We start from the raw sequence: 25243 nt of genomic DNA, 5'->3' as shown, positions 1-25243 counted from the left end.
GTTCTGCCCCTTCTGGGCTCAAACCCTAAATAGTTGTTTTAATAATTTAAAAATAGCTGTCAACTGCTAATAAGTGGGGATTCCAGGTAGCTAACCTGGTAGAGCACTGCTCCCTCAGGATGAGACCCCACTGCAGTAGCCTGGGTTTGATTCCAGACCTCTGCTATTGTACCAAACAATCAGGGCAAAAGCCAATACAAATAACCTTTAAAAAATGTAACAGATCATTTCCCAATTTTGGTTTTCTCATTTCATAACAAATCCGTTGGCCACCACGTACACGGACCATGAACGCATACAGACACTGCAGTAAAGAGGGGTTTGTTTTGGTTTGTTAAACTTAATTTTTGATTTTACAGATGTTGTCAACTGAAACAAGTTTTCTTCAGAATACTGCAAACAACGGAATCACCTACAGTGTGTGATTTTAAAATGCCCCTTGTTTCAGTCCCCTCCAACACATTAACACCCTGGAGATCGATAGAGACATCAGTCTGACACCTGTGGCTGGTCTGGACACCTTACAGATAGCATTGCAATTATTGAAGCTAACGTTATCATTTGTAATGAAAGGAAAGTATTACATCCGAAACAACGTCAAAATCAAAGTATCTTGTTGACTAGTGGTCTCAGAATTTTGTACCCCACTTTATATTGTGAATTATGGGCACAAGATTAACAAAAAATCCCCAAAAAGGGGGCACTATTTAATTTTGGGGGGGAAATTAAAAAACTCAGAATTTGAATATTTACAATATTAAGGAGGTGATAATACAAACTCAGGAATCTTTTTTTCCCCATAAGTTAATGAACAAGCTGTTCTCAGAGGAAAATAAGGACCCAGAACACTGTTTTAAGCTAGAAAGGTGGCAGGGTCCGCCAAATATAAAAAAAATAAAAACATTGTCCTTTAAGGTCAGTTTGTTTATTTATGCTTAGGCATAAAAATAACAGTCAATGAAGATCTGTCACTTTTTACCCAAAACTACATAGTGCACATTTAAAGCTGTTTTAATCACTTTCTGCCCACAACAAAGTGAAACTTTCATCACTTTCCAGCATTTATTGATGTTTTTTGCCACTTCAGGGTAGAAGAACAAGTTCAAAATAGCGCATTGACCTATTTCACCTGATATGGGAACAGTTTTCTATTTACACATCCAGCAGACACAGAACATTGACCTTCAGTTATGTTTCTATTCAAGTCATCAATGTAAGTCTAATACTCCTCCTCTTCTCCTTTTAGGTCAATGTTGGTATTCACCAAAAAATGATCTGGCTGTATAGCAGCTACTTTGTCTACCTGTTTTCAGGAAGCAGCAGGAAGCTGCACTCAACTCATAGGAGCAGCTAAAATAGCAGCTCTTTCACCAGGTGGCGCTTCATATTGGATGATACTGGATGGGAGGGAGAGACATTATTTTGATTTAACACAGCATTACTGCCCAGCTCATCTAGTGCATGACTAGTCAGGTCATTCCAGTGTGCTGTAACCTGATAACAGAGAACACAGTGTCACGCCCAGGCAGGAAATGGGTGTGTTTCAGTACACAAACTTGCTCTGACTTCCCCGTGCAGCCATTCCGGTGTGAGCAGCTGAGGCTTGAACCATGTCTACCCTTCTGATAGTCGTGGGAGTTGTTGTAGGTGTTGCCTACATGTTCCGTCACATTGTGGTGAAGGGAAAGCAGTGCACCAGCGAGGCAAAGCTGCATGGGAAAACTGTGATTGTGACCGGTAAGTAAAGTTTCTGTTTTGTAGATTGCTGTGTGTGATCAGGGTGGCAGGAAGTCATTCATATTCACTGGATGTGTGCACCTCATAACATCAGCAAAGTTTGCATTATGAAGCAGCTCATACAGCACATTAAATAACTTCCAAATCAACTTCAGTTGCAATAAGACGGTGACTGAACCAGTGCTGCTTCTCTGTCAGTGCAACTCTGCAGGGAAGAAGGAGATGAAGAAAATAGCTAATTTAAGTAGAATAATAAAGTGCAAGTAAGATATCAGGTCAGGTTCATAAGAACATCCTCATACTCTCAAGGAATTCAGGCAATTGTGCTCCTTTCCTTTTTATAGTTGGATAACACTTTATAATAACCATCAAAAATAAATGGTACATTTAAGTTAGTTAAACTTCAGTTTATAGTTACTTTTAACAAACAATGAAATGCATTATCAACCATTTTTAAGCAACTTCTTATTAAAGAAGATAATAGCTGATATTTATAATACTCCATAAATACTGTGCAGTTTATCTATAAACATTATTTGGATGGCAATTATAAAGTTAAAACTGTTTGTAAACTTTACAATTGTTTAATAAATGGTTTGTAAAGTATTTCATAATATAACTATCTCCTTATGTCACCACGGTGGAGAGGAGGTCATGTGGCTCGGGCACCACTTGGCGATGCGTCTGCCTGCTCAGTCGTCTCCTGGATCCACACACTTTATATTGATTATAATTTGTATCAGATATTCTGTCAATGCAACTTGTAAGCTGTGATTTTGTTGTTCTGTTCTGTACATGCGACATCTACTACATGTATGTCCGTCCTGGGAGAGGGATCCTCCTCTGTGGCTCTTCCTGAGGTTTCTTCAAAGCTCTCTTGTGTCATCGTCTGACTCTGTTTGTGTTCTCTCTGTGCCCTTTTGGAGCCAAGCCAACATCATTGTTGTTATGTAATGTTACTTAGACCACGGTAACGCATCATTTTACAAATTCACAAATTTCATGGTAAGTAGGTGGTAATTACCAGATAACATATTTAGATTTTCTTTGAAATTGCCCCCAAATGTCAACAATTATTACCTCATAATTTATTGAAAATTACCCCAACATGATTTAATAATAATATTCTGCTATTTTGCAATAAGTAGTTAATAAATAGCTGGTGATAGGCGGCAGGTCTTCATAGCACTCAAGTTAAATGTCCCTCTTTTTATATTTTGAGACAGCAATACATTAATAAGTAAATTCATAACTGGAACAAAAGTTAGTATTATATATTATTTTATAAGTACTTGTGTATAGTAACTGTGTGTGTGTGTGTGTGTGTGTGTGTGTGTGTGTGTGTGTGTGTGTGTGTGTGTGTGTGTGTGTGTGAGAGAGAGAGAGAGAGAGAGAGAGAGAAAGAGACAGAGACGCTTGTTGATTGCTGAATTGGTGAGAATGTAAGTGGTTAAAGATGTTCTTCAATTTACTGACCTGCAAAAGTTGCACAGAAACTTACTGGAAAATAAAATGCCATGATCAGCAGAAATTAAGCAGGAACCAACTGGAAGTTTCCTGGAAATGTGTTAAAAAAATATCCAGCTTTTTTATTAACTTCTTGTTGTAAAATAGCAGCATAATATTATTAAACAGTATTGGGGTAATTTGCAATAAAATTTGACATTATCATTGTGATAATTTAGAGTAATTTCAAGGAAATTTCAAATATGTTGAAATTTCAAATGTGTTGCTTGATAGACTCAAGGACTAAACCTTCATTTTTAACTTTGTTTTAAAAAAAAGACAAATAAATCTACCTTGTACCTTGATAATTACCATAAAATGAAGTGTTACCTTAGCTGCAGACAGAAAAAAGCAAGCAGGTGAGAACAGTAACAGGAACACATAGTGCCCTCTGAGTAATGCAGTTTTTTTTCATGACCATTATGAGGAATCTGATATGGAGTGGGCAGAAAATAATAATAATAATACTAATAATTATAATACATAAAACGTAATTAGAGGGCTGTGCAGGCTAGGTGGAGGTATGGGCCCTTTGAGTGCCATAGATTCCACATTTGTTGGATATGCAAATAAAACATGTGTCACCTGTGTCATCTCAAGGCAGCAACACAGGCATTGGTAAGACTACAGCCATTGATCTTGCTAAAAGAGGAGCAAGAGTCATTCTGGCCTGTCGCAGCAAGCAGAGAGGAGAGGCTGCTCTTGAGGAAGTCAAGAGGGTGAGTAGAAATCCTGCTCTGCTTCTTCTATTAAGAATGACCGATTTATTGCCATTTACCAAAAAGGCTCTCTGTCCTAACTGCCTTACTGACGATCCTTTGGGAACCACATGTCACACAGAAGCTTACAGATGCTCATAATGATGCTGTGAGGATGTTTTTGTGTGTAAAAAGTTTATACTTGGCATATGTTTGTTGGGATAAGCTGTAGCTGATATCTATATCCCTCTCCTTGTTACCTTCCTCTGTCAAACACTGTTGCCAAACACTTTGGCTTTTTGGAAAATATCCTTGATAGTCATGGTGCTACACAGTGATGACAATAATAACAAACAAGTGTTTCCCAAATGTTCACAGAGCCTTTTATTTATTTTATATTTAACCAATCATTCAGTAGAAATAATTGCTCAATATGTCCCACAGGAGAGCGGCAGTAATCAGGTGGTGTTCATGCATTTGGATCTGGGGAGTCTCAAGTCCATTCGCATCTTTGCTGACAGCTTCTTGAAATCTGAACCTAGACTGGACCTCCTCATCAACAATGCAGGTGAGATTGTTCATTGCCCCTTAAGTTGTACCACAGCACGACAAACCACATTGTCTGTCTTCACTGTTCATTTAAACATTTATTTGAACAACAACTTTAAACCACACGTTTAATGCAGAGAGACAGGATTTACCTGGATAATTTAACATGGTATGTTTTGGGCAGCAGTTGTAAATGTTTCATGACTCGATACTGTTGACACTGCCATTATAAAAGGACTTGAAACACCGATGATTTCACATAACGGAGGAACAATGAACAATCAGACACACAGTTTTGAGTTTCATGACTGGCATGCGTCAGCTGCCCTGACCAAGCTGCAGTCCCTTTATTTATAATTTGCGGCACCTGTGTACAGCTCCTCCCATTTCAGTGATCAGGCAAAATCAATCAATGTAAGAACAAACAAACTCAACAGATACTATCATAAAGATATGAAAGAAACAAAGCATTCATTAAATATATATACATTGGAATTGGTGTGTATAACCAACCTCAACACTTGTTTTTGTACTTTCTTTGAGCTTTTAACATTTCTCATTACTTTTACATGCACAAAATAAGTACCTGGGCCCCTAGCATGACCAAAGCCCCTATTTGGGTGAAGAGGACAGGAAGTCTGTCTGGATTGAGCACAAAATAACAGGGTTAGGACCAAAATGCAGAGCTGATCCAGTACATTGATCTATTTTCATGACTTCCAAGGCTTACCATTAGGCAAGTGTCAAAATCAGACAGGCAGTCCAAAACAAGGAAATACATCCAACAACAAGCAGGCAGGAATTCAAAGTGCAAAGAATCAGGCAGAAGGTCAGGCAGGCAGGTACATATGACACTGTTCCAGGTAACAGACTTACAAAAGAAATTCCTCAGAAAGTTGAAATATGTTATTTATTATGACTCTGATCCTGAACCTACAGTATATCAAATTGGTTTAATGTGTCCTTTAAGTGTGTTTCTTTGTAACAAATTCAGTATACCCAGTGTATAGATGTTATTACTGCTGAGTCATGTCAGACATCATCTAGTTACCATGGCCTTACTAACAGCTCTGCAGTTTCTCAGCTTGAACTAAGTTAGTCTCTCAAACTGACTGGAGAGCTTTACTGCACTAACAGGTTTATAATCCTTCAACGTCACTGATATTCATAAAAGTCTAAGCTGTTGGTCATTTGAAGTTGGAAAAGAAGTTGCTTTATTAGCCAGGTCATTTCCCTGTGTGTTGGTCTGGTTACATACACCAGCCTTTAGTGTACTTATCCAATAGCAATAGTGTTTGTTCTTTGGCCAAGTCACATTATCATCAATCAATAGTCACAGCTGATCAAATTTGATTTGAGTTCTGGCATATTGTCTGTTTGTAGAATTGTTTTTATATCCATTTCATTTCCGAAAATGATTTAAAATAACTACATTGACCCAAGGAATAATACCATGCTCTGCCTGTAACTTTACCTCACTATAAGCCAAATTGAAAAGTATAAATCTGTTAATTTACAGCTCTTTTCTTTTATTTAGCCGCCATTTATATTGGGTATTATTATTTAATCACAAAGTGAGATCTGATAACACAACAACATGCTCAAAGAAGCTCAACCGGGCAGAAAACGTACCTAAATATTCCATTCACTCGCCTTATACAAATACTGATGGGTGCTGCCATTGTTACAGGCTGGCCACACTGGCTATGTACACACGGTTCTCCTGTGCAGTGAGGGTTTATTCTTGACTTTGGGAGTAATCACTTTCCGCCTTACTCTGATAAAAAGTAGTTCAGATAATCTGACTAAACTATTGGGTTGTTTACGACTTGTCTGATCTTCTGACCCCTTGTGTTTCTTGACCCGTTGAACTCGTCCTATAGCAATGTTGCTATTATTCAAGATTCAAGAATGCACCACACATACCTTAATGTGTGCAACTGATTGAAATGATCCAAAGCATCAGAAAAAAGACACAAGTTGTAGTCTCTGAAGACTTTCGTTGCAGAAAGTTACACCGTATCGAGCATAAATGAAACAGTCCTCAGTGACCTCCTTGGGAGCACATTGACCACGCACGGTCCAGCTATATACCAGGCTTCAACCAAGTCTTGTTTCTATGTGTACTGGAGGATAAGAAATCTATGCTTGTCTGGGTCAAGGAATCATTATGCTCTCCCACAGATGTAATATGGTTTAAAGCCTTGCTTGTTTTGACTGTCACAGGTATTTACATGCAGGGTCGAACCGAGGACGGACTGGGGATGATGTTTGGCGTCAACCACATCGGTCACTTCCTGTTAACCAACCTGTTGCTGGACCGGCTGAAGGAGTGTGGACCAAGCAGGGTGGTCAACCTGTCATCTGTGGGACATAATTTTGGAAAAATTGATTTTGACTGCCTGAACACACAAAAAGCTCTGGGACTAGGGACCTCGTTCACGGAGGTTTTCCAGATCTACTGTGATAGCAAGCTGTGCAATGTCCTCTTCACCCATGAGCTGGCCAAGAGACTGCAGGGAACTAAGGTCACCTGCTACTGCCTCCATCCAGGTCAGTAGTCTGTCACCATTCAAATCAGTCAAGCATATGTTCTATATCTTAGAATGGAGTATCAGAGGGAGTTCACTACAAGCTGTGGACAAGTATTGAGTATCTGAGGACAGTAATGTAGGTTGCTCAGTCCACCACTTTAATCCAGACTGAAATACCTAAACAAATATAAAAAAGGATCACCATGGAATCTTGACCAGACCTTCATGGTCCCCAGACAATGAATCATAATGGCTTTGATGATCCCTTGACTCAAGGCCGTTAGCATGACCAAAGACCCTTTTTGAGTGAGGAAGACAGGAAATCACAGCTGGGTTGAGCAGAAAACCTAATGATAACTGGGTATTTTTACAGTAGCAGCTAAACATCACTCATTTTCTGTTTTTGCAGGAGCTATCAACTCTGAACTGGCGAGGAATACCAGCTCAGTACTTCAACTGCTCATGAAACCCGTGACTGCTTATTTCTTCAAGAACACTGTCCAGGGAGCCCAGACCACTCTGCACTGTGCTCTCCAGGAGGGCATCGAACCTCTCAGTGGACGCTACTTCTCCAACTGCACTGTGAGAGAACTCTATGATAAAGCCAAAGATGACGCTGCAGCAAAGAAGCTGTGGGAGCTCAGTGAGAGACTGTGTGGTCTCGCATAAAAAACCTTTCCATCAAATTCCTGAAATTGGGTCGTCATTGTTTATATCAGAAATTAGTATGTTATCTATAGACAGGCCTCTGTCTCCACTCTTACTCCACTAGACTGGGTTTAATCACTCCGCCCTCAGATTCATTACTGGTGAATGTTATTCCACTCATCATTGTATTCTATATGAAAAAGTTGGATGGGCACCTTTAACAGTAAGACGTCACAGCCATTGGTTTGTGTTTCTTTTTAAAAGCCTTGAAGGGCAACATGCCACCATATATCAGCTCTTTATTAAGCTGCTCACAGAGTCACTATTCAACACGCTCTAGTGATCATATAATGTTCCCCGGGTAAACACTAAATTTGGGAAAACTGCTTTCAGCTTCAGTGCTCCATACACTTGGAACATTTTACAACGTACATTTAAACTTGATACAGTTATACCTATAGGGTCAGGTTTTTTTTTTGGTTTTTTTTATACGATTTTATTTAGATTTTTCAATACATACAAGACAAGACAAACAACCACAGGCTTGATGACAGAACAAAACAAAACAATAAAGGTCAAGCCGAAAATAAAATAGAACAAAACCAAACAAAAACACACTACAATTGCTCCACACATCCAACAAACAGGTTCAATATCAGTGTCATCATCTAAACCTTCAATACAGGTAGGAATACATTTGTGCCAAATATCATTCTTCTTTATGGAACACCCACATCTCAAGACCAATAAATTGATTAATTAATAAAAAATTTAAAAGTAAACAAATAAAGTAAATAAATAAAAATCATGTCATCCCCAAAATATTAGGTCTAAGTATTCAGTGCCTGTAATACTTCCACCCATATGATTTCAAATTGGGTTAATTTATTCTTTTCCATGGTGATAGTTTTTTCCATGTTCAAATAATAACACATTTCTCTTTTCCAATGTAGTAATGTGGGAGGGTGTGTGGATTTCCAATGTTTAAGGATCAGTTTCTTTAAAACGATTGATGATAAAAGAATAATCCATCTCAGAAGGTACCTCACTGTGTCCTGCGAAATGTCTTGGAATATGCAAACTGATGGATTGAAGTTAAATCTGACCTTAAATATGTCTGATAGCCAATTGTCTATATTAACCCAGATCTTCTGAATTTTGCTGCAGTCCCAAAATGTGTGGATTAATAAATCTGAATTTCCACATTTAAAACAGTTTCCTGATATATGTGGATTGTATTTATGCACTTTATCCCTTGTGCAGTTGGTTCTATACATGATCTTATATTGAATTAAACGTAAATTCTCGTTGACAGTAATATCTCTTGTTTTAAATCTTGGTTCCAGAAAAATGTATTCTTGAGTGTAGCAAATTATCTACAGAATACAATTTCTGCAAGTCTGTAGACTTTACCTGTTAAATGATCGCCTGTTTCTGAATCAAATATAACATCATCTAAATTACTCTGCTGTCCGAATGACTGTAAATCCAAGTTAGAAATAAGCTTCTGAGTTGCATATACCTAAAAAATTCTCCATTAGACAAACCGAATTTCTTTTGCAGATCAGCTCATGAACTGAGTTTTTTTCCGTGCATTAAATCATTCATAGTTTCTACATCGCTATCTCTCCATGTAGACCAGCTTAATGGTGAGTTTTGAAGAGCTATCCAAGGATTATTCCATAAAGAAGTATTTTTGGGGGCTGATATTGACTCATTCAAAATACCTTTCATTTTTCTCCATGTTGTTGCTAAAGTTCTTACTACAAAGTTAACAGAGCTAATGTTTTTATCATTTGAAAATATATATGACAAAAGGTTTTGAGGATAAACTTGTGCATTTTCCACTTGGACCCACTGCTCTTCTATTGTGTTTTTGACTATATGGTGTAAGTAAAATGCTTGAGAAGTAAGATAATATAGTTAGAAATCCGGGAGGTTAAATCCCACTTCTAACTTTGGAAGATGTAGAGCTTTCCTTTTAATTCTATGATTTTTCTTCCCCCATATAAAGTCTGTAATAATAGAATATGCTTTATTAAAAAATATTTTAGGGGGAGTCATTGGTACTGTTGAAAATAGGAATAAAAATTTTGGAAGCCATGTCATTTTAAATAAATTGATTCTTCCCGTAAAATTTATTGGAAGGTTCATCCATTTACTCCTTATATATCTGTTGCTTATTGTGACTTATTACGCATCCTAAATATTTGATACTGGTTGTCCACTTAAAAGATTGTTGTGATTCCTGTGTTATGTTTTTATGTTTCCCTACTGCCATTATTTCTGTTTTGTCCATATTGATTTTATAACCTGAGACCAATGAATATTCAGAAATAATTTTAAACAAGGAAGGTATGGAGTTTTCAAAGTTAGTTAGGTATATCAAAAGATCATCTGCAAACAAATTAAGTTTATATTGTTGTACCTATACTGACACCTGTAACTTCTGGACCCTGTCTGATTTTCTCTGTGAATGGTTCCGTTGCTAAAGCAAAAAGGAGTGGGGAAAATGGGCAACTCTGTCTAGTGCCTCTCTCTAATGTAATTTCTCCAGATAGTAAATTATTAGTATAAATCCTAGCTGTGGGATATTTATATAATAATTTTATAAAATCTATGATCTCAGCTGGAAGATTACATTTTCTGAAAACTTTAAATAAAAAAGGCCACTCAAGTTGATCAAATGCTTTTTTGGCATCTACTGCCATCACTGATAAATCTATATTGTGCTTTTTTGCAAGTCGTATTATGCTAAAACATGTTCTTGTATTTGTTTGTAGGTGCCTGTTTTTAATAAACCCAGGTTGATTCCTATGTATCAGATCTGGTAAAACCTTTGCTAATCTATTACTTATAAGTTTAGTCAATATTTTATTATCACAATTAATCAAACTCTCAAAGTCTAAAGTCTGAGGGGGATTCTCCAGACTTGCCTGGTTTTAATATAACAGAGATTATGGTTTGATACATAGATCCAGGAAGGACTAGGTTATTTGACATATATCTTGTCATTTGAATGAATAGGGGAGCTAGTTTGCTCCAAATTGTTGAATAAAATTCAACTGGGAATCCATCCATACCAGGGGCCTTTTTGAGGGCAAATGTTTTTGTACTATTTCTCCCTCACATATTTCTGATTTTAATTGGACGTTTTTTTTCCATGGGAAAGTTGTTTTAGTTCTACTGTATCCAGGAAAGAACTTGGGTCTAGTAGCTTGTTTTTTTCTGATTTATATATATTTCCATAGAATGATTTAAATGTGTCATTAATAAGTTTATTTTTCCTGATTAATGCATTTGAATCCTTGTCTTTAAAAATTATACTTGGTTTCGCATGTATTCATTTTGTAAGAGCTGCTAAATGCTTACCAGGTTTATTTGCCATTAAATAAAATGCTTTCTTTGAATTGAATCTGTAGTTATTTACCCTCTGTAAAAGTAAAAATTCTTGATCTTGTTTGAGTTTGGACAGTTTACCTTCCAGTTCTTGTAAAGCTTTTTTATGAGACCTTTCTAAAGCTGCTATTTCGCTTTCTTTAATTTGTAAATCTAATTCATTCTTTTTCTTTGCTGAGAATGAAATTATCATTCCTCTTATATAAGCCTTAAAAGCATCCCATAGTATTTCAGGAGTTGGTGTATCCTCTTGTTCAACCTCCACATTTGTAATAATAAAGTTATCTATTTTGTCATTAACGTATCTTATAAACTCTACATCTACTAAGTGAGCTCTATTCATTCTCCATATTCGATTGCTCTTTTTATTTTCGAATGGCACAATATGACAAGACACTGGTGAATGATCTGATATCACGATTTCATGAATTTTAGAGCCCAATACATTGGGCATTATTTTCCCAAACCACTTCTCCAGATCCAATTTGTTGATTTACTTATTCCATTAATAATAGAGAGGCATTGTTGGGTTTTTTTCTTTCTGCTATTCATTTATTTATTTATTTAGTTATTTATTTTTTCCCTCTGGAGGACAGAACTGGTAAGATTGACATCATTAAATGTTAAGGGTGCAAACTCAGCCATTAAAAGGAAAACGATCCTATTGTATTTAAAACAGAAAAACCCTGATCTGTTTTTTTTTTGCAGGAGACCCATTTGGAAAATAAGGACTCAGTATTTCAAAAGGGACTGGGTAGGGAAAGTTTTCTATAGTGCTGGGTCTTCTAGTCAGAGGGGGGTTGTCATTTTAATACGTAAAAATCTCAATATTAAAATATTCAAACAACAGTCAGATAAAGAGGGGAGATGGATAGCTATAGATACTGAACTTTTTGGTATTAGGTGCACTTTTATGAATATATATGCTCCAACAGCGGACCTACCTGGTTTCTTTATAGACGTTAGCAATACAATTAGACAGTTTGGAAACTCGTATGTAATATTAGGTGGGGACTTTAATAAAGTTAGGGACCCTAAAGTTGATAAAAACTTATAAATGGGGTATAACGCGACCTTCAGGGGCTCGGAAAGCCATTGATACAATGGAAGCAGAGCTAGGGTTAGTAGATGTATGGATTTTTCCACCCATTAGACAGGGAATATACCTTTTACTCCCACCCACATACGTCCTACTCCAGGATAGATTATTTTCTTATCTCCAAATCGCTTATCTCTATTACCGAACAAACGTCTATAGGTAACATCTTAATATCAGATCATGTGTCGGTGGGGCTGGCACTACGTTTCGGCCAATTACCAAGACTTCGGCCCACTAGGTGGAGATTTAATACATCTTTACTCCGAGATGAACACTCACTGGAATTTATTAAAAACCAGATAATGGATTATTGGCTGAATAATGAGGGCCTGCTCCATCCACAACTCACACATATACACATACCCACTAACAGACTGAATTTATTAGGGCCCGAGCAGGGAACCTGCGAGGTCCCTATTGTTTTTGCAGTGATTATTTTTCTGCCAAAATGATATCATTTTTCACTGCCTGAACATACCCCAAAACTCACCAAACTTGGAATATAGATCAGACCTGGCGAAAAATTTTCTAATCTGTTGTTGTTGTGAATTTTTACCACTAGGTGGCGCTATAATCAAGGACAGTGCGTTTTGGCTAATAACTCCCATATACTTTGTTGCACATTCAAAAACCTTATATCCATGCATTCAGTGAATTATGCTGACTCTTCTGATATAGGCCACGCCCATTTCCGCCTACAGTTTTTTTTCCGCAAATTCGCAAAATGTCGAAAACCTACTTTTTCGAACTCCTCCCAGGCAATTTCACCAATTTGCATGACACTTTGCACACAGCATCTGTGGACCCTTCTGACAAAAAGTTATTAAAAGAATTTTGGAATTCCAAATAATACTCAAGTTATTACATAACAACTTCCTGCAGATTTCGTTCCAAACAGGAAGTGATGCATATCTCCACATTGGTGTGTCCAAATGACATGAAACTCAGGATACTACTTCCCCATGAGCCCATAAGGCTCTGTGCAAAATTTTGGTGGATGACCACTAGGTGGCGCTCTTTAAATTGAAGTATTTTATATCTCCATATTGGTGGGTCGGATTAACACAAAACTTGGTATAATTCTTGCCACTGCCCTTCTGAGGACAGCTGACGAAGGTGTTACCGATCTGACACTAGGCGGCGCTCTGGTGGCAGTTTCATTTTATATTTGGCACTGTGCCCACACCATAACACTTATGGACATGAAATTCATAGGGGTGGTATAGACTGGCCCCTGTAACTCACACACCAAAAATGACCAGCAGGTGGCGCTATTATCAACATAAAGCAGTTCTTGGCTAATAACTCCCACATAATTTGTCACACATTGTTAAACCTTATATCTACCTCTTCCCTGAATTCAGCTGAATTGTGTGATGTGGGCCACGCCCACGTTCGCACTGAATTTCCATTCGCAAATTCGTGAAATGTCGCAAACCTACTTTTTCGAACTCCTCCCAGGCAATTTCTCCGATTTACACCAAACTTTGCACGCAGCATCTGTGGACCCTCCTGACAAAAAGTTATTAAAAGAAATGTGCTAGTCCACAGAACGCCCAAAATATAAAACAACAATTTCCTGCACATTGTGGTCAAACAGACATTCTTGTGTATCTTGATGAAATACAGTCCGATTAACACAAAACTTTTGGCAATTGTGTTCCATGGCACGATTAGCATTTCTACAAAATTTCGTGCAATTCGACCAATAGGTGGCGCTTTTATTGCTAAATGACGAAACAGCAGCTTCACTGCCTTCAGTTTTGTTTCCTCTACGGAAGTTGTTGCATGAACAAGCCTCGACAGCAGCATGCCCCGACGCGCGTGGACTGCGAGGGCCCGTTCATCGCTGCTTGCAGCTTTAATTCAAAGATTAGTATTGAAAGGCATGAGGTCCCACAAAAATATACACTTATGTCAATTATAACATTGATGGTAATACGAAATATTTTATCCATCTAATGTGGATGTGCTTTCCACCCTGTCCAGAATAATAATAGTAGTAGGACAATATCTTGTATGGGATGAAGAAAAAGAGGGGAGAGCTCAAAGGATGGAAAAATAGTTATTGAATCCAGTAAAATTGGCATCTCATTGTCTTTAAGCTATGTGTTCGTTGCACTACACTTACCGGTTCGGCTCAGTTTAGATACTCATCTACTCTCCGCTCCATGCGTTCTGCGCGCTGTCCATGGCGCTGTCCATTACGCACGAGAGTTGGGGTCCTTGCTTGGGAGACTTATTTTCAGCATACCTTGTGCTTCTTCTGCATTTGTAAATTGCAACTTTTGTCTCCCCCTCCATACCCATAGCGTTGCCGGATAGCGTAGCTGGGACTTAATCCCACGTTTATCCAGTTCTTGTCTGATTGGAAGATAATCCTTGCGTCTTCTCCTCAATTTAGCGGACAGCTCTTGAACAAAGTGAATCACCTGATCTCATTTCCTGATCTCTTTGTCGCTTTGTGCCTTTAATATGTTGATTTTGGTCTGGTAGTTCCATAACTTCAAGATTATCACGCGTGGGTATTTGGCTTTCTTTTGCTTGACGCCAATCCTGTGGCACCATTCCAAATCCACAGAGGTTATTTCCAGTCCTAATTCCACCGATATCTGATTGACAATATAGGCCATTAAATTGTCGCCCTCTTCTTCCTCTGGTAAACTGAGAATTCGGATGTTGTTTCTTCTCATTCTGTTCTCTTGGGAGTCCAAGTCATCCTCCAATTGTTCAAGCTGTTTTTCCAAATAATTGATTCTCTTTTCTTGTGAATCAATATGCACACCTTGGCAATAGACGTCAGAGGCAATAGATTCCATTTTATTTTCAACAGATTTTACTTTAAGTCCAACTGATACCAGCATCGAAAGTACTTTCTCTATGTTTTGCTGAATATCATTTAACTGTTCATTCCTGTCTTGTGCATCTCCGTACTCTTTGTTCTCTTTGTCTGTGGCCTTCGGGGCATGGTTGATTTGTTTGTTCTCGCTTCTTATGACCAACAAACGCATCAGATTTCTAAAGTCCTTTGTATATATAGACTTGGACATTTTCAGGTTTATCTTCTCATTTCTGTATGGATTGGTCTTGTGTACCTTGACTAAAGCGCAGTTTTAGGCACAGCGTTCCTGGAGCCACTCGTACCCCATGGGTTTCATCCCGTGCATGCACCCCAAAACCCAAAAATTGAAGTTTTGAAACTATAGGGTCAGTTTAATACTCTGATTTCAAACTACTCAGCATTTGAATGCAACCGTTTTTAACTACGTGCTGTCCTGTATGGTTGTCTGCCATTTATCTTTTATGCACCTCAGTTTTATTTGTGTTTTGTCATGTTCGTTTGCTGCAGTTTCTTATCATTTTTATTCACCTAGTCTGTTTATTCACACCTATTCTGTTTTTTTATTTGTGCTCTCGACATGATTGAAAATGTGGGAAGATATCCTTGAAGTCACCTAACACATTTTAATTTGGCAAGCCTATGTCACACAGTAGTGTGAGATTCTTAATAATAATAATAATAATAATAATAATAATAATAATAATAATAATAATAATAGCAAAGTTACTCCACTGTTAAAGATGCACCGAGCAAGTTTAAATTGTTAAAACTATTAAAATGCCAATTAAAAATGTAATAAAACACCAATTAAAATGTAATAAAACACTTAAAATGATGCATAAAATGAGGGTACTCTAGTCCAATATTCAAGGGCAGTGTTCAGTTCAACAAGAAAGGTGGGGATTGGAGGTGCTCAGGTCTTGGGGGGGAAGGGGGGACGCAGAGACTCCTGTGCCCGTCAGTCTCTCTGTGCCGGCCCTGGTGCTCCGCCAGACGTCCCTCCTCTCGCCGCCGCTATGTACAGACAAATAAAGACAGCGCTCTCAGTGGTCACACACCAACAGCAGCTCTCACACACTCAACTATTTCGTTTGGTTCACTTTCCTTTACTTATCGTTTTGTGGGCGTTGAACCAATTTCTCCACCTCGGCTTGGATCCTCCGAGGTGACCCGTCCGGTGACTCGTTCCGTGTTTTCTTTTGCTTGGCGTAGCCGTCTCCTTTGTTCCTGTCCACGACAGGACAGCAACTCAGCGTCTCTGCCGCCTGCTCTTGTGTCCCGATCACTTCCGTTCGTTCTCCCTCCCTTGCTCACCTGTTTTCAATCCCCATTTAACAGCAGCCAGGAGTCTTATCCACCACTCCTGAGCTGGAGGCGTGGGATGCTATCAGTCCCAGCTGTTTCAAATCACTCATCAACTTGGTCCAGTTCTAAAACAATCCTTATACATAAATAAAAACAACATGCAATAACTGGTGATTAAGCACACACACACATGCAGAAAAAATAAAAACATCAAATTAGTATAAAAACATGCAACATAAAAAAGGACCAAGTGATCTAGACTTACAATAAAAAAACAAAGATCTCACTCTGACACCTACACTGCTACAACATTCCTCTACTAATACCACAAAGAGAGAGCCTACTAGGCAGATTTTTTTGGAGTTAACAAAGCAGTTTTTACCACGCTGTTTAAATTGACTATTTTGTATATTGTATGTGTAAGATGTGTACTCTCATACAAGCTAGTAAGTGGTGTCTGGTTTCACTGGTTAGGATTGGGCAGGTTGTGTTAGACAAAGGTGATGACAGGTATTACACCAAAGTGAATTTAACAATGTGTTAAAAAGAACCAGATGACAGACAAGTTTATTGAATGACCTCAAACCACACCCACACATCACTGATGCAGATGCTTTTTTTAATGATCTATGTACATTCATTTGGGAGACTGTGGCTCAGGAGGTAGAGCAGTCGTCCACCAATCAGACGGTCGGGGGGGTTGATTCCCGGCACCTGATGCCCCCTGCAGTCTACATGTCAAAGCATCCTTGGTAAAATACTGAGCCCAGATTTTTTCCCGGTGACTCTTCTGTCGGTGTGTGTTGTTAATGAATACTTATCCCTCCTGATGAGCAGGTGGCACCTTGCATCGTAGCCTCTGCCAAAAGTGTATCAGTGAATGTGTGTTTGAATAGGTGAATGTTGACTCATGATGTAAAGCGCTTTGTTTGAGTGGTTGCTAAAATCAGAAAAGTTACTGTGGCCTCTTCTTCTTCTTCCGTTTTATGGCAGGTGGCAATCAGCGTGAAGGCACATTACCACCACCTACTATGACAAAGCCAGAACAGAGAGACAGGAATTAGTTAAGAGGCATCATTTACATGATATTATCATATGTGTATTATGAACACGATATCAATATCACATTTTTTAAATATCACGGTTATTGTCAATACCAGTTATTTGTGACATCTCTCGCAGGGGTACCAGAAAATGTATTTTCTCTTTTACTGCATGAACAGGGGGAGGAGAGACATGGGTTACTGACCAGACACTATAACAGCGAGCACTGTTGGAATATAGAGCTGTTTAATAATTATTTTTAATTTTATAATTTCAAGAAAAATATATCACTCACAGCAGCTTTAAACTAATTTAACTAGGCTAATAAGCCTCTGCTTAATCCACAGCTTCATGTGTGCAGATTTCCTTTTAAACATACCAGACAGTTTGATGTAGAAATGCGACCATTAAAATGACACCTATACTGAAACAGTTGGTTGATTGCCATGCTTGCATGCCTTGTTCAACACTGCCAATAAGCTTTTCATGCCTCTGTGCCGGATAACCACAACCGGAGGCATTATTTTTTCGGGATGTCCATACGTACGTCTGTCTGTCCTATAGTGGTGAACTCCATATCTGAAGAATGCCTTCTGGGAATTTCTTTAAATTTGATACACATATCCACTATGATTCAAGAATAAACTGATCAGACTTTGGTGGCCAAAGGTCAAAGGTCAAAGAAGACTCAAGAATTCATAAGAAAATTATTATTATTACATACAAATGTCTAATAGGATAACATGATTAGGTTATGACATTTGATATCCAAAAGGTCAGATGTTAAATGCACTGTGACGTGATAATATTCCGTAAAAAATCTTCTGGCCAATGCCACAGCTCGGGAACAGCAACTTGACTGGTGTGCGGCGGCATCCAACCGTGATGCGGTAATTCTAGTTCTGGTAAAGATGAGTACTGGAAAATGCATAATAACAAGTCACTTGTCCAAATATATTTTATATTAGGCAGCCAATAAAGGCTGTAAAACTGTAGATACATTTTTTGAGCACCACAAACCCCGCAAAATGACTCGTTTCACCATCATAATATGAGCCTTTCTGTTCAAAAACATTTGGAATGTCTAGAAGATCTGCAAGATAAAGTCATTCTATCTTTATTCAAGTTAGCCGAATGCTAAACCGGAAGTTAGCTGGCTCGGTCAGTGGAAGTCTCTAGTGTATATGCTCTATTGGCCCTTAAGTGCAGAAGATCTGGGTAATTTTAAACTTGGGAAGGCAAACTTTTTTGGCTTCATGCACCACTGAGCAGCTCAATGGAGTGAATATTTTAATTGTTAGATCCATGGCAGACAGCTAACACTGTTTATCCCATATGTTTCATTTAAACAATCCCAAGTTATGACATAAATTTGAAGCTAGCAAACTGATTTTAGCTAACACAGGGCTGCCAAGTTTCACCAAAAGTTTGGAGTGAGACTCTGGAGGAAGGGACTTTCTGGCCAGAAAAGTGGGGATGTTGGAAGCCAGATTTAGAGTAATATCTCATTTTAAATTTACATTAGGATTAGACTGTGTGATGTCATTATCTGGTCATTTTCTCACTCACCTCCATGCCAGCTACTCTCCCTGCCCTGTTGGTCTCTGCGCGCTCTCTGCCTCTCTGTCTTTACTCTGAATATGCCAGTGAACATGCAAGACATATTATCAGTAAATTAGTGACTGGAAAGAATGTTCATACACATAGTCTACATTCAGATTAGACTGTTGTGATGTCATTAGTCAGTCTTCTTCTGTCATTATTCAGGCAGCCTCTCCCCCGCCCAATTATTTTTGCAACTTAAAACAAAACAATTGTGCATATTGTTCATAATGGACCAGCATACGTACATACGTACTTTGATTAGGGTTAGGGAAAGATTATGTTTTGGCTCCAAACACCTAGTTCTTAGATTAATCTTCACTGCTTATGACCTTCTTGGTCTTTTGATACACCTCAATATACAATTTAGGTATCACTTGGCTTTGCAGAATGCAAACTTACTACTTTTAAAATTTAGATATGTGGCCACCAAGGTGCTTGAGAATGTCAGTCCCACTAATCTCGCATACAGCAGTTGTGTGGATACTCACGACTGATTTCTTATTTTTCAGTTCAGTTTTAGTCAGATAAGGGTCTGCTTTACATATGACTAACTCATAACTCTAGTTTCCATTTGAATTTGCTTCAAAATGTGTTTTTACACATCTGTTAAAAACATTATAACAAACAATGGATGGTTAAAATGAACACATAGTTGCAAATTATATGCCAAAATTGTTTTTATGTGATAATAGGAGTTATGTTCACTCTAAGCTGGCATGTCATGCCTGAGATACAGTAAGCCACCACACAAAGTTGTCATGTCATCTATCAAGCTCATCAGAGCTACTCATCAGCGCTTGATAGATGAGGAGCAGGACCCCTTTTGTGTAGGAATCCTGTTCAGGCCGGCCAGACCACCGTACACTATGATCTCTGTAAATCAACCTCAGCCAATGTTACTGCTTCAACTGAAAGAATCTACAGAAACTGAGTGAGAGAATGAGTGGTCAACAAAAAGATTTTCAGCATTAATTCCTGACATTGGGTGTCATCATGTTGTAAACATAATTAGATGTTCTTTTAAACAAGAATGGGACTATTTGTTGTGCTTGTTTTATGGTAAGCTTAGCTCAAGTCTGACAAGTGTAATTAAGGTTATGATAAATGACTAGCTCATACACTAGATCCAGCCTCCTCACCAAATAATATAAAAGACTAGTTAAACTTGATGGTTGAGTCACCATGACTTGGCAACTTCTCAGTGTTTGTCATGTACATATATTATCTTATATGTTGTGTTTACAGTTCAAGGTATGCAATTTGTAAGCACTGGCCATTTGAAGCGATGTACATTTCTAATGACGGTGGAAGCAGATCACAGCTGGAACAACTGGCCACTGCCCCCAGAGGAAAAATCTTTTTCAGATATTGGCTGATGGATTCTGAGATTACATTTATAAAGGTTAGAGACAAGCATTTGTCCCTGGAATAGCTTCAACTAAAGTTACTCTTAGTGAAGGAGATGCTGCAGTTGATTCACACTCCTCTGAGTCTGTCTTGCTCATGCAGTTAGTCTGTTCAAGAATCAATGAGATTGTGTATTTTAAAGATACAAGGCAAAATTTTTACAACACTAGGATGGAGGATGAATTGAGGAGTCTGCTGAATGAAGCTACACCATAGTCTGGTGGTATGGCAGCAGGGGAACAGACTGTAGCTGGGATGGGCCCTCATCCAGGCCTTCCGGTTGGGGAATGATCTGAACAAATAATGCAGTCAGTGATGTTGGACAACACCACTATTATCAGCCGCATTATAAACAACGATCAGAGTTCATATCAGGGAAATCAACAGTCTTGCAGAGTGGTGCACAGAGAACAATCTACTACTCAACGTCAGCAAAACCAAGGAGCTGATTGTTGATTTTCGAAAGAAGGAGGCAGAGACAGACACCCCTGCCTATACCGTGGAGCTGAGGTGGAGCAAGTGAACAGTTATAGGTTCCTTTGAATTACCATTACTGAGAACCTATCTTGGTCATCACAGAATCAGCAGCCTGGTCATAAAAAACACAGAAGAGGCTCTTCTTCCTACAGAAACATAGGAAGGCTTAATTCGGGAGCCAGATTATGGTCAACTTTAACAGAGCAATAAAAATAGCCACAGTCTGTTCACCCTACTGCCATTTGGAAAAAGATACAGAAGGATCCACTGCCATACCACAGGACTATGGAGCAGCTTCTTTCCCCAGGCTGTGAGACTTATCAATTCACCATCAACACACAACACAAAAAAAAGAAGATGTAGCACAAATTACTCAAACATACTTTCATTTTTTTAACCACTGTGTTTTAAAAAAAATGAAAATAAATTGACCTTGTAACCCTGAAAACCTGCTGTTTTTATGTTCACCACATCATCAACACATTTGCTGATATATGATGTCAGTGAAGATGCAAATTCCTAAAGCTTAATGTTGTTATCCTGAGTGGCAGCATCTCTGAACATATGCCAGTCCATGTACTTAAAACAGTCCTGTAGAACTGCTGTATCTTATGTCCACACTTTAACAGTTTTTACTGATGGTTTAACCCTTTTTATCAACTGGGAGTAAGTAGGCAGAAAAATCAGGGAAATATGATGTGATAGGCCAAAGTGAGGACGTGGGAGGGCTTTGTAGCTACCAGGAATATTTGTATGTTATCTGGACGTGCTGGTGTAACCAGGCCCAGGACATGGGGACAACATTTTCCAAATTGCGCCTCCATCTACATCTGTTCCAACATCACCACGATAAACTCACCCTTAGCTGTAACCCTAACCCAACACAGGCAATTTCAAATTAGCTCTCGGTCATTAGTCTATAACAGCCAGTTCCAAATTCAGTGTTATCAACACATCCACACCATGCTCTGTTTTGCATACACAGACTCAATATGATTATAAAGCATACATAGGAAAGTCAGTTATTTAAAAACATTTGTGAGGGCTACATTATTCAAGTATTGGTCCAATTGTGTGCAGAAGTGAAATACTAGATTGTCGTCTGAAATGATGATTATAATAATATAACCAGTGGCTAACTCGTCTCTCCCTTGCATAGCAGCCCACAGAGCAGCCATTGCAACTTTTTGACTGGGCATCAGGAGCACCAGGGTTTCCCCTGATGCTCCCGATGGCCAGTCTAACTTTGTTGACATGTGTGCGTCTGTGGCTACTGTCTCTACTTTCTGTGTCACATAAATGAAGTACTTCAAACATCAACAGAGAAAAGCAGGCAGTCCATTTAAGGGCCATTATGAATCCCCAGGATAAGCTGGTATGGAGAGGGCAGAAATAAGTCCTGTCAGCTTGTGAGAAGTGCTGGTAGTGCCGGGCCACTTCAAAGTTAGCGGAACATGTATGGCTGTACATCTGACTGACCCATCGTTTGGACCACACCATTTCACTATAACAGTGGGGTGATGGGGTATCAGATGGCATGGCAAAAGGTGTTTTAATGACAACAACACAATTATTTAGTATGTAAATACATATAAATTGTACTGTCATATTGATCAGTAAGCAAATTGTTGTACTTGGTCTCATTTATGGGTTATGATGACCTTGATCCAAGGTTTTATTGAAATCCTACCAGTCAAAAGTTGTCAGTTGTTGACACACCCAAGAGTCAGTCTGTTTCTATTACTCGCGTAGTCCATTATTTGTATAACCAGATTAGCATTGTTTTATTTTACACCTGATGCTATCCTCTGATGTTCAGCAAAGAGTTTTGTTTTCTCCTGTGAGGTTTGTTTTTGTTAATTATGACGTTCCAGGAACAACACCAACAGAGGGCACTGAGCGTCCTCTTCTGACGCAAATAGATCTACCTTCGCTTGGCCGTATCTCTCCCAAATCTGAGCCACCACCTCGCTGTGGAGTTTCCAATCCTTGTAGCGAGGGTTGCCCTGGACAGTAAGTCCACCCCCAGGTTCAATACTCCCGCTTTGTTCCCCTGTGTCACATTGGCATCAAAGGGCTTCTTAGCCCATGCACCCTTAAGTTCAGGTGGCTTGCGAGAATGGAGAGGTTCAGCCACCTAGCTCTCTCTTGAGTGACCACCAGGGCCATGGCTCTTCTGGAGGCTTGGACGGTGCACCTGTGCAGATGCAGGCAGAGGTCCATTACCACGCATACTTCGTCCCACAGGGCTGGGTTGGGTGAGGCTGACACGTCATCCTGCAGTTCAGCCTGGTAGGCCAGTAGCAGCGACGATGCATTTAGGTCCCTCACTGACATGGCCACCGCTTTGAAGCTCTTTTCAGTCATTGAAGACTGAAAACACTCAGCTTTTGATGGCTGCCATCATGGTGGACTTCTGCGAGGGATGGCGGTGGGATGCCAGCAAAGGTTCGACATATTAATTGATATTAATTTAGTTGTACTTAAATTCTTTAGTTTACAAGATTTAATCATACTTAAGTTCACAGAATTCTGTAGTTGAGTCAACACAGTCTTTCAATTTCTTTCAACTGGCATTCCAAACCTGAAAATACTTTATCTGCAGTGCAGCCTAAAATATCTGGTTGGTCTTATGTTGTTTGGCCGATTCTATTACTCTAATGAACGAGTCTAGCTGCTCCTGTTGGAGCTGCTTGTTTCCAGCACTGGCTCAAAGGTTAAAACCACTCCCAGTTGAGCTAATGAAATGTAATTGTGTGAGGGGTTGAAGACTGAAATCAATACTAACCTTTATCATGGTGAGCATTATTGTGCAAACAAATGGCCATGACTCATCTCAAAATGTATTAAAGCCACACAGCAAGTTACCATCACATGTCTTCTTCAAACAATGCATGCTGGGAAGTCTGCAGATACACCCACAATGTTTTTTTAGAAACTATTTTAATGAGTTGATTGAACTTTTTTAATTCGCCTACATTTATGTGTAAAATACTATATAATGAAAATTATTTTGAGCACTGAGCAGGTTATTAGTTTAACAATATCAGAAACACTGGTGAGCCATTGACCTGTGACATAATACCATGGCAGCAGATAATAATGATACAATATCAACAGCATATCTCCCTGAAGGTAAGCAGACAGCAGTATATTAACACTTATAAAAAACAAAGAAAGGCACTGAAGTGACTTTATGTAGCACTAATCACACTTGTTTTTGCTTGTAAAAGGAGTCTTTTAAAGAGAGCTTACACAGCAGCCAGTTTGGTAACAGTTTGAACATTTTCAGACACAGCACTTTGAGGGCTGATTAAACATCCACACCTAGACACGTTCATCTGACATCACTGTTAACACGTGAGAACAATTTCCATTCAGCTTATTTTCCAAAAGTCATCCATCCACACTGAAACGCCAAAACAGTCAAACTGGCTATATGTCATCTCATGGTGGCCAGTCAACAAAATTAGGCATCACAGCCATCATGTATGAAAGAAGTGAGGCAGACAGCCTGATTACACTGTTATTGTCATAGTAAATCTCCACTTCTGATCACCTATTTGGTCTTTTGATTGATGCCAGCTTACAATTTAGGTGTTCTCATTTACATATGTGTCTAACAAATGCACAGGTATAAAACGGTGACATGGTCCCAGGATGTCCATCTACTTGAATATTTAAAGGTGCGATATGTCAAAATTGTCCACCTGTCCAATTCATTCTCCAAAAAAGTAGGGGCACAGCATATCACCACAGTAACCATTAACAGTCAATGCAGTTAGTTAGTTAGTTTTAATTAGCCATGCAGAAGCTTTGACCAGGACTCTGGTACTGGGGACAACAAAAACAAGGCAGGTTCTGGCGGGGAAACAGGAAAGGCATGAAGCATGAGAGGTCGGACATCAATCAACACCACCTGTGGAGGCCTGAACTGCCTCAGATTTTCGCCTCTTTAGGTACAAGGTGGTATTATGAGTTGTATATTATTTCTTCTTATTTTGCTGAAATTTTTTTATGGTTTTTGAATTTTTAAACTAAATAAATCTTACTTATAGCACCTTTAAGGCGATTACTACATAACCACAACAAATTCAATTCCAGCCCAGAACCGTTGCTGCCTGTTATATGCCTCACTATAAAAAACCAACCAACCAACCAACCAAACAAACAAACAAACTTAATTCGATTTCAACTCACAAGAATCATAATTTCTGGCCCATTTTTGAATTTGTTTGTTTGTCTGTTTTTCCATGGACTCTGAATGCATTCTTCCTGTCCTGCAAAATGTGACTTTGCATTGTGAATTGCAAATGAATGGCAGCATTGACCACCTTCACTTTGGAAATTGAATTATGGAGAGTCAGTCCCAAAATGTAGTAGTAGCAAATAC

The 25243-nt window shown here is 38.8% G+C and overlaps 1 protein-coding gene across 1 annotated transcript; it reads left to right on the top strand.

Annotated features, from left to right (window-relative positions):
• The first annotated feature begins 1608 nt into the window (after positions 1-1608).
• LOC141019069 (dehydrogenase/reductase SDR family member 13-like) lies at positions 1609-11087 on the top strand. The gene is made up of 5 exons (XM_073493861.1): positions 1609-1737; positions 3844-3962; positions 4386-4509; positions 6717-7043; positions 7434-11087. Exons 1-5 carry the CDS (start codon positions 1611-1613, stop codon positions 7691-7693), a joined length of 957 nt encoding a protein of 318 aa, XP_073349962.1. The 5' UTR covers positions 1609-1610; the 3' UTR covers positions 7694-11087.
• Positions 11088-25243: the final 14156 nt, after the last annotated feature.

Source organism: Pagrus major, chromosome 2, assembly GCF_040436345.1.
Source record: "Pagrus major chromosome 2, Pma_NU_1.0".
Taxonomy (NCBI): Eukaryota; Metazoa; Chordata; class Actinopteri; order Spariformes; family Sparidae; genus Pagrus; species Pagrus major.
Note: the sequence above shows the minus strand (reverse complement) of the source record. Positions and strands in the feature narration are given on the sequence as shown.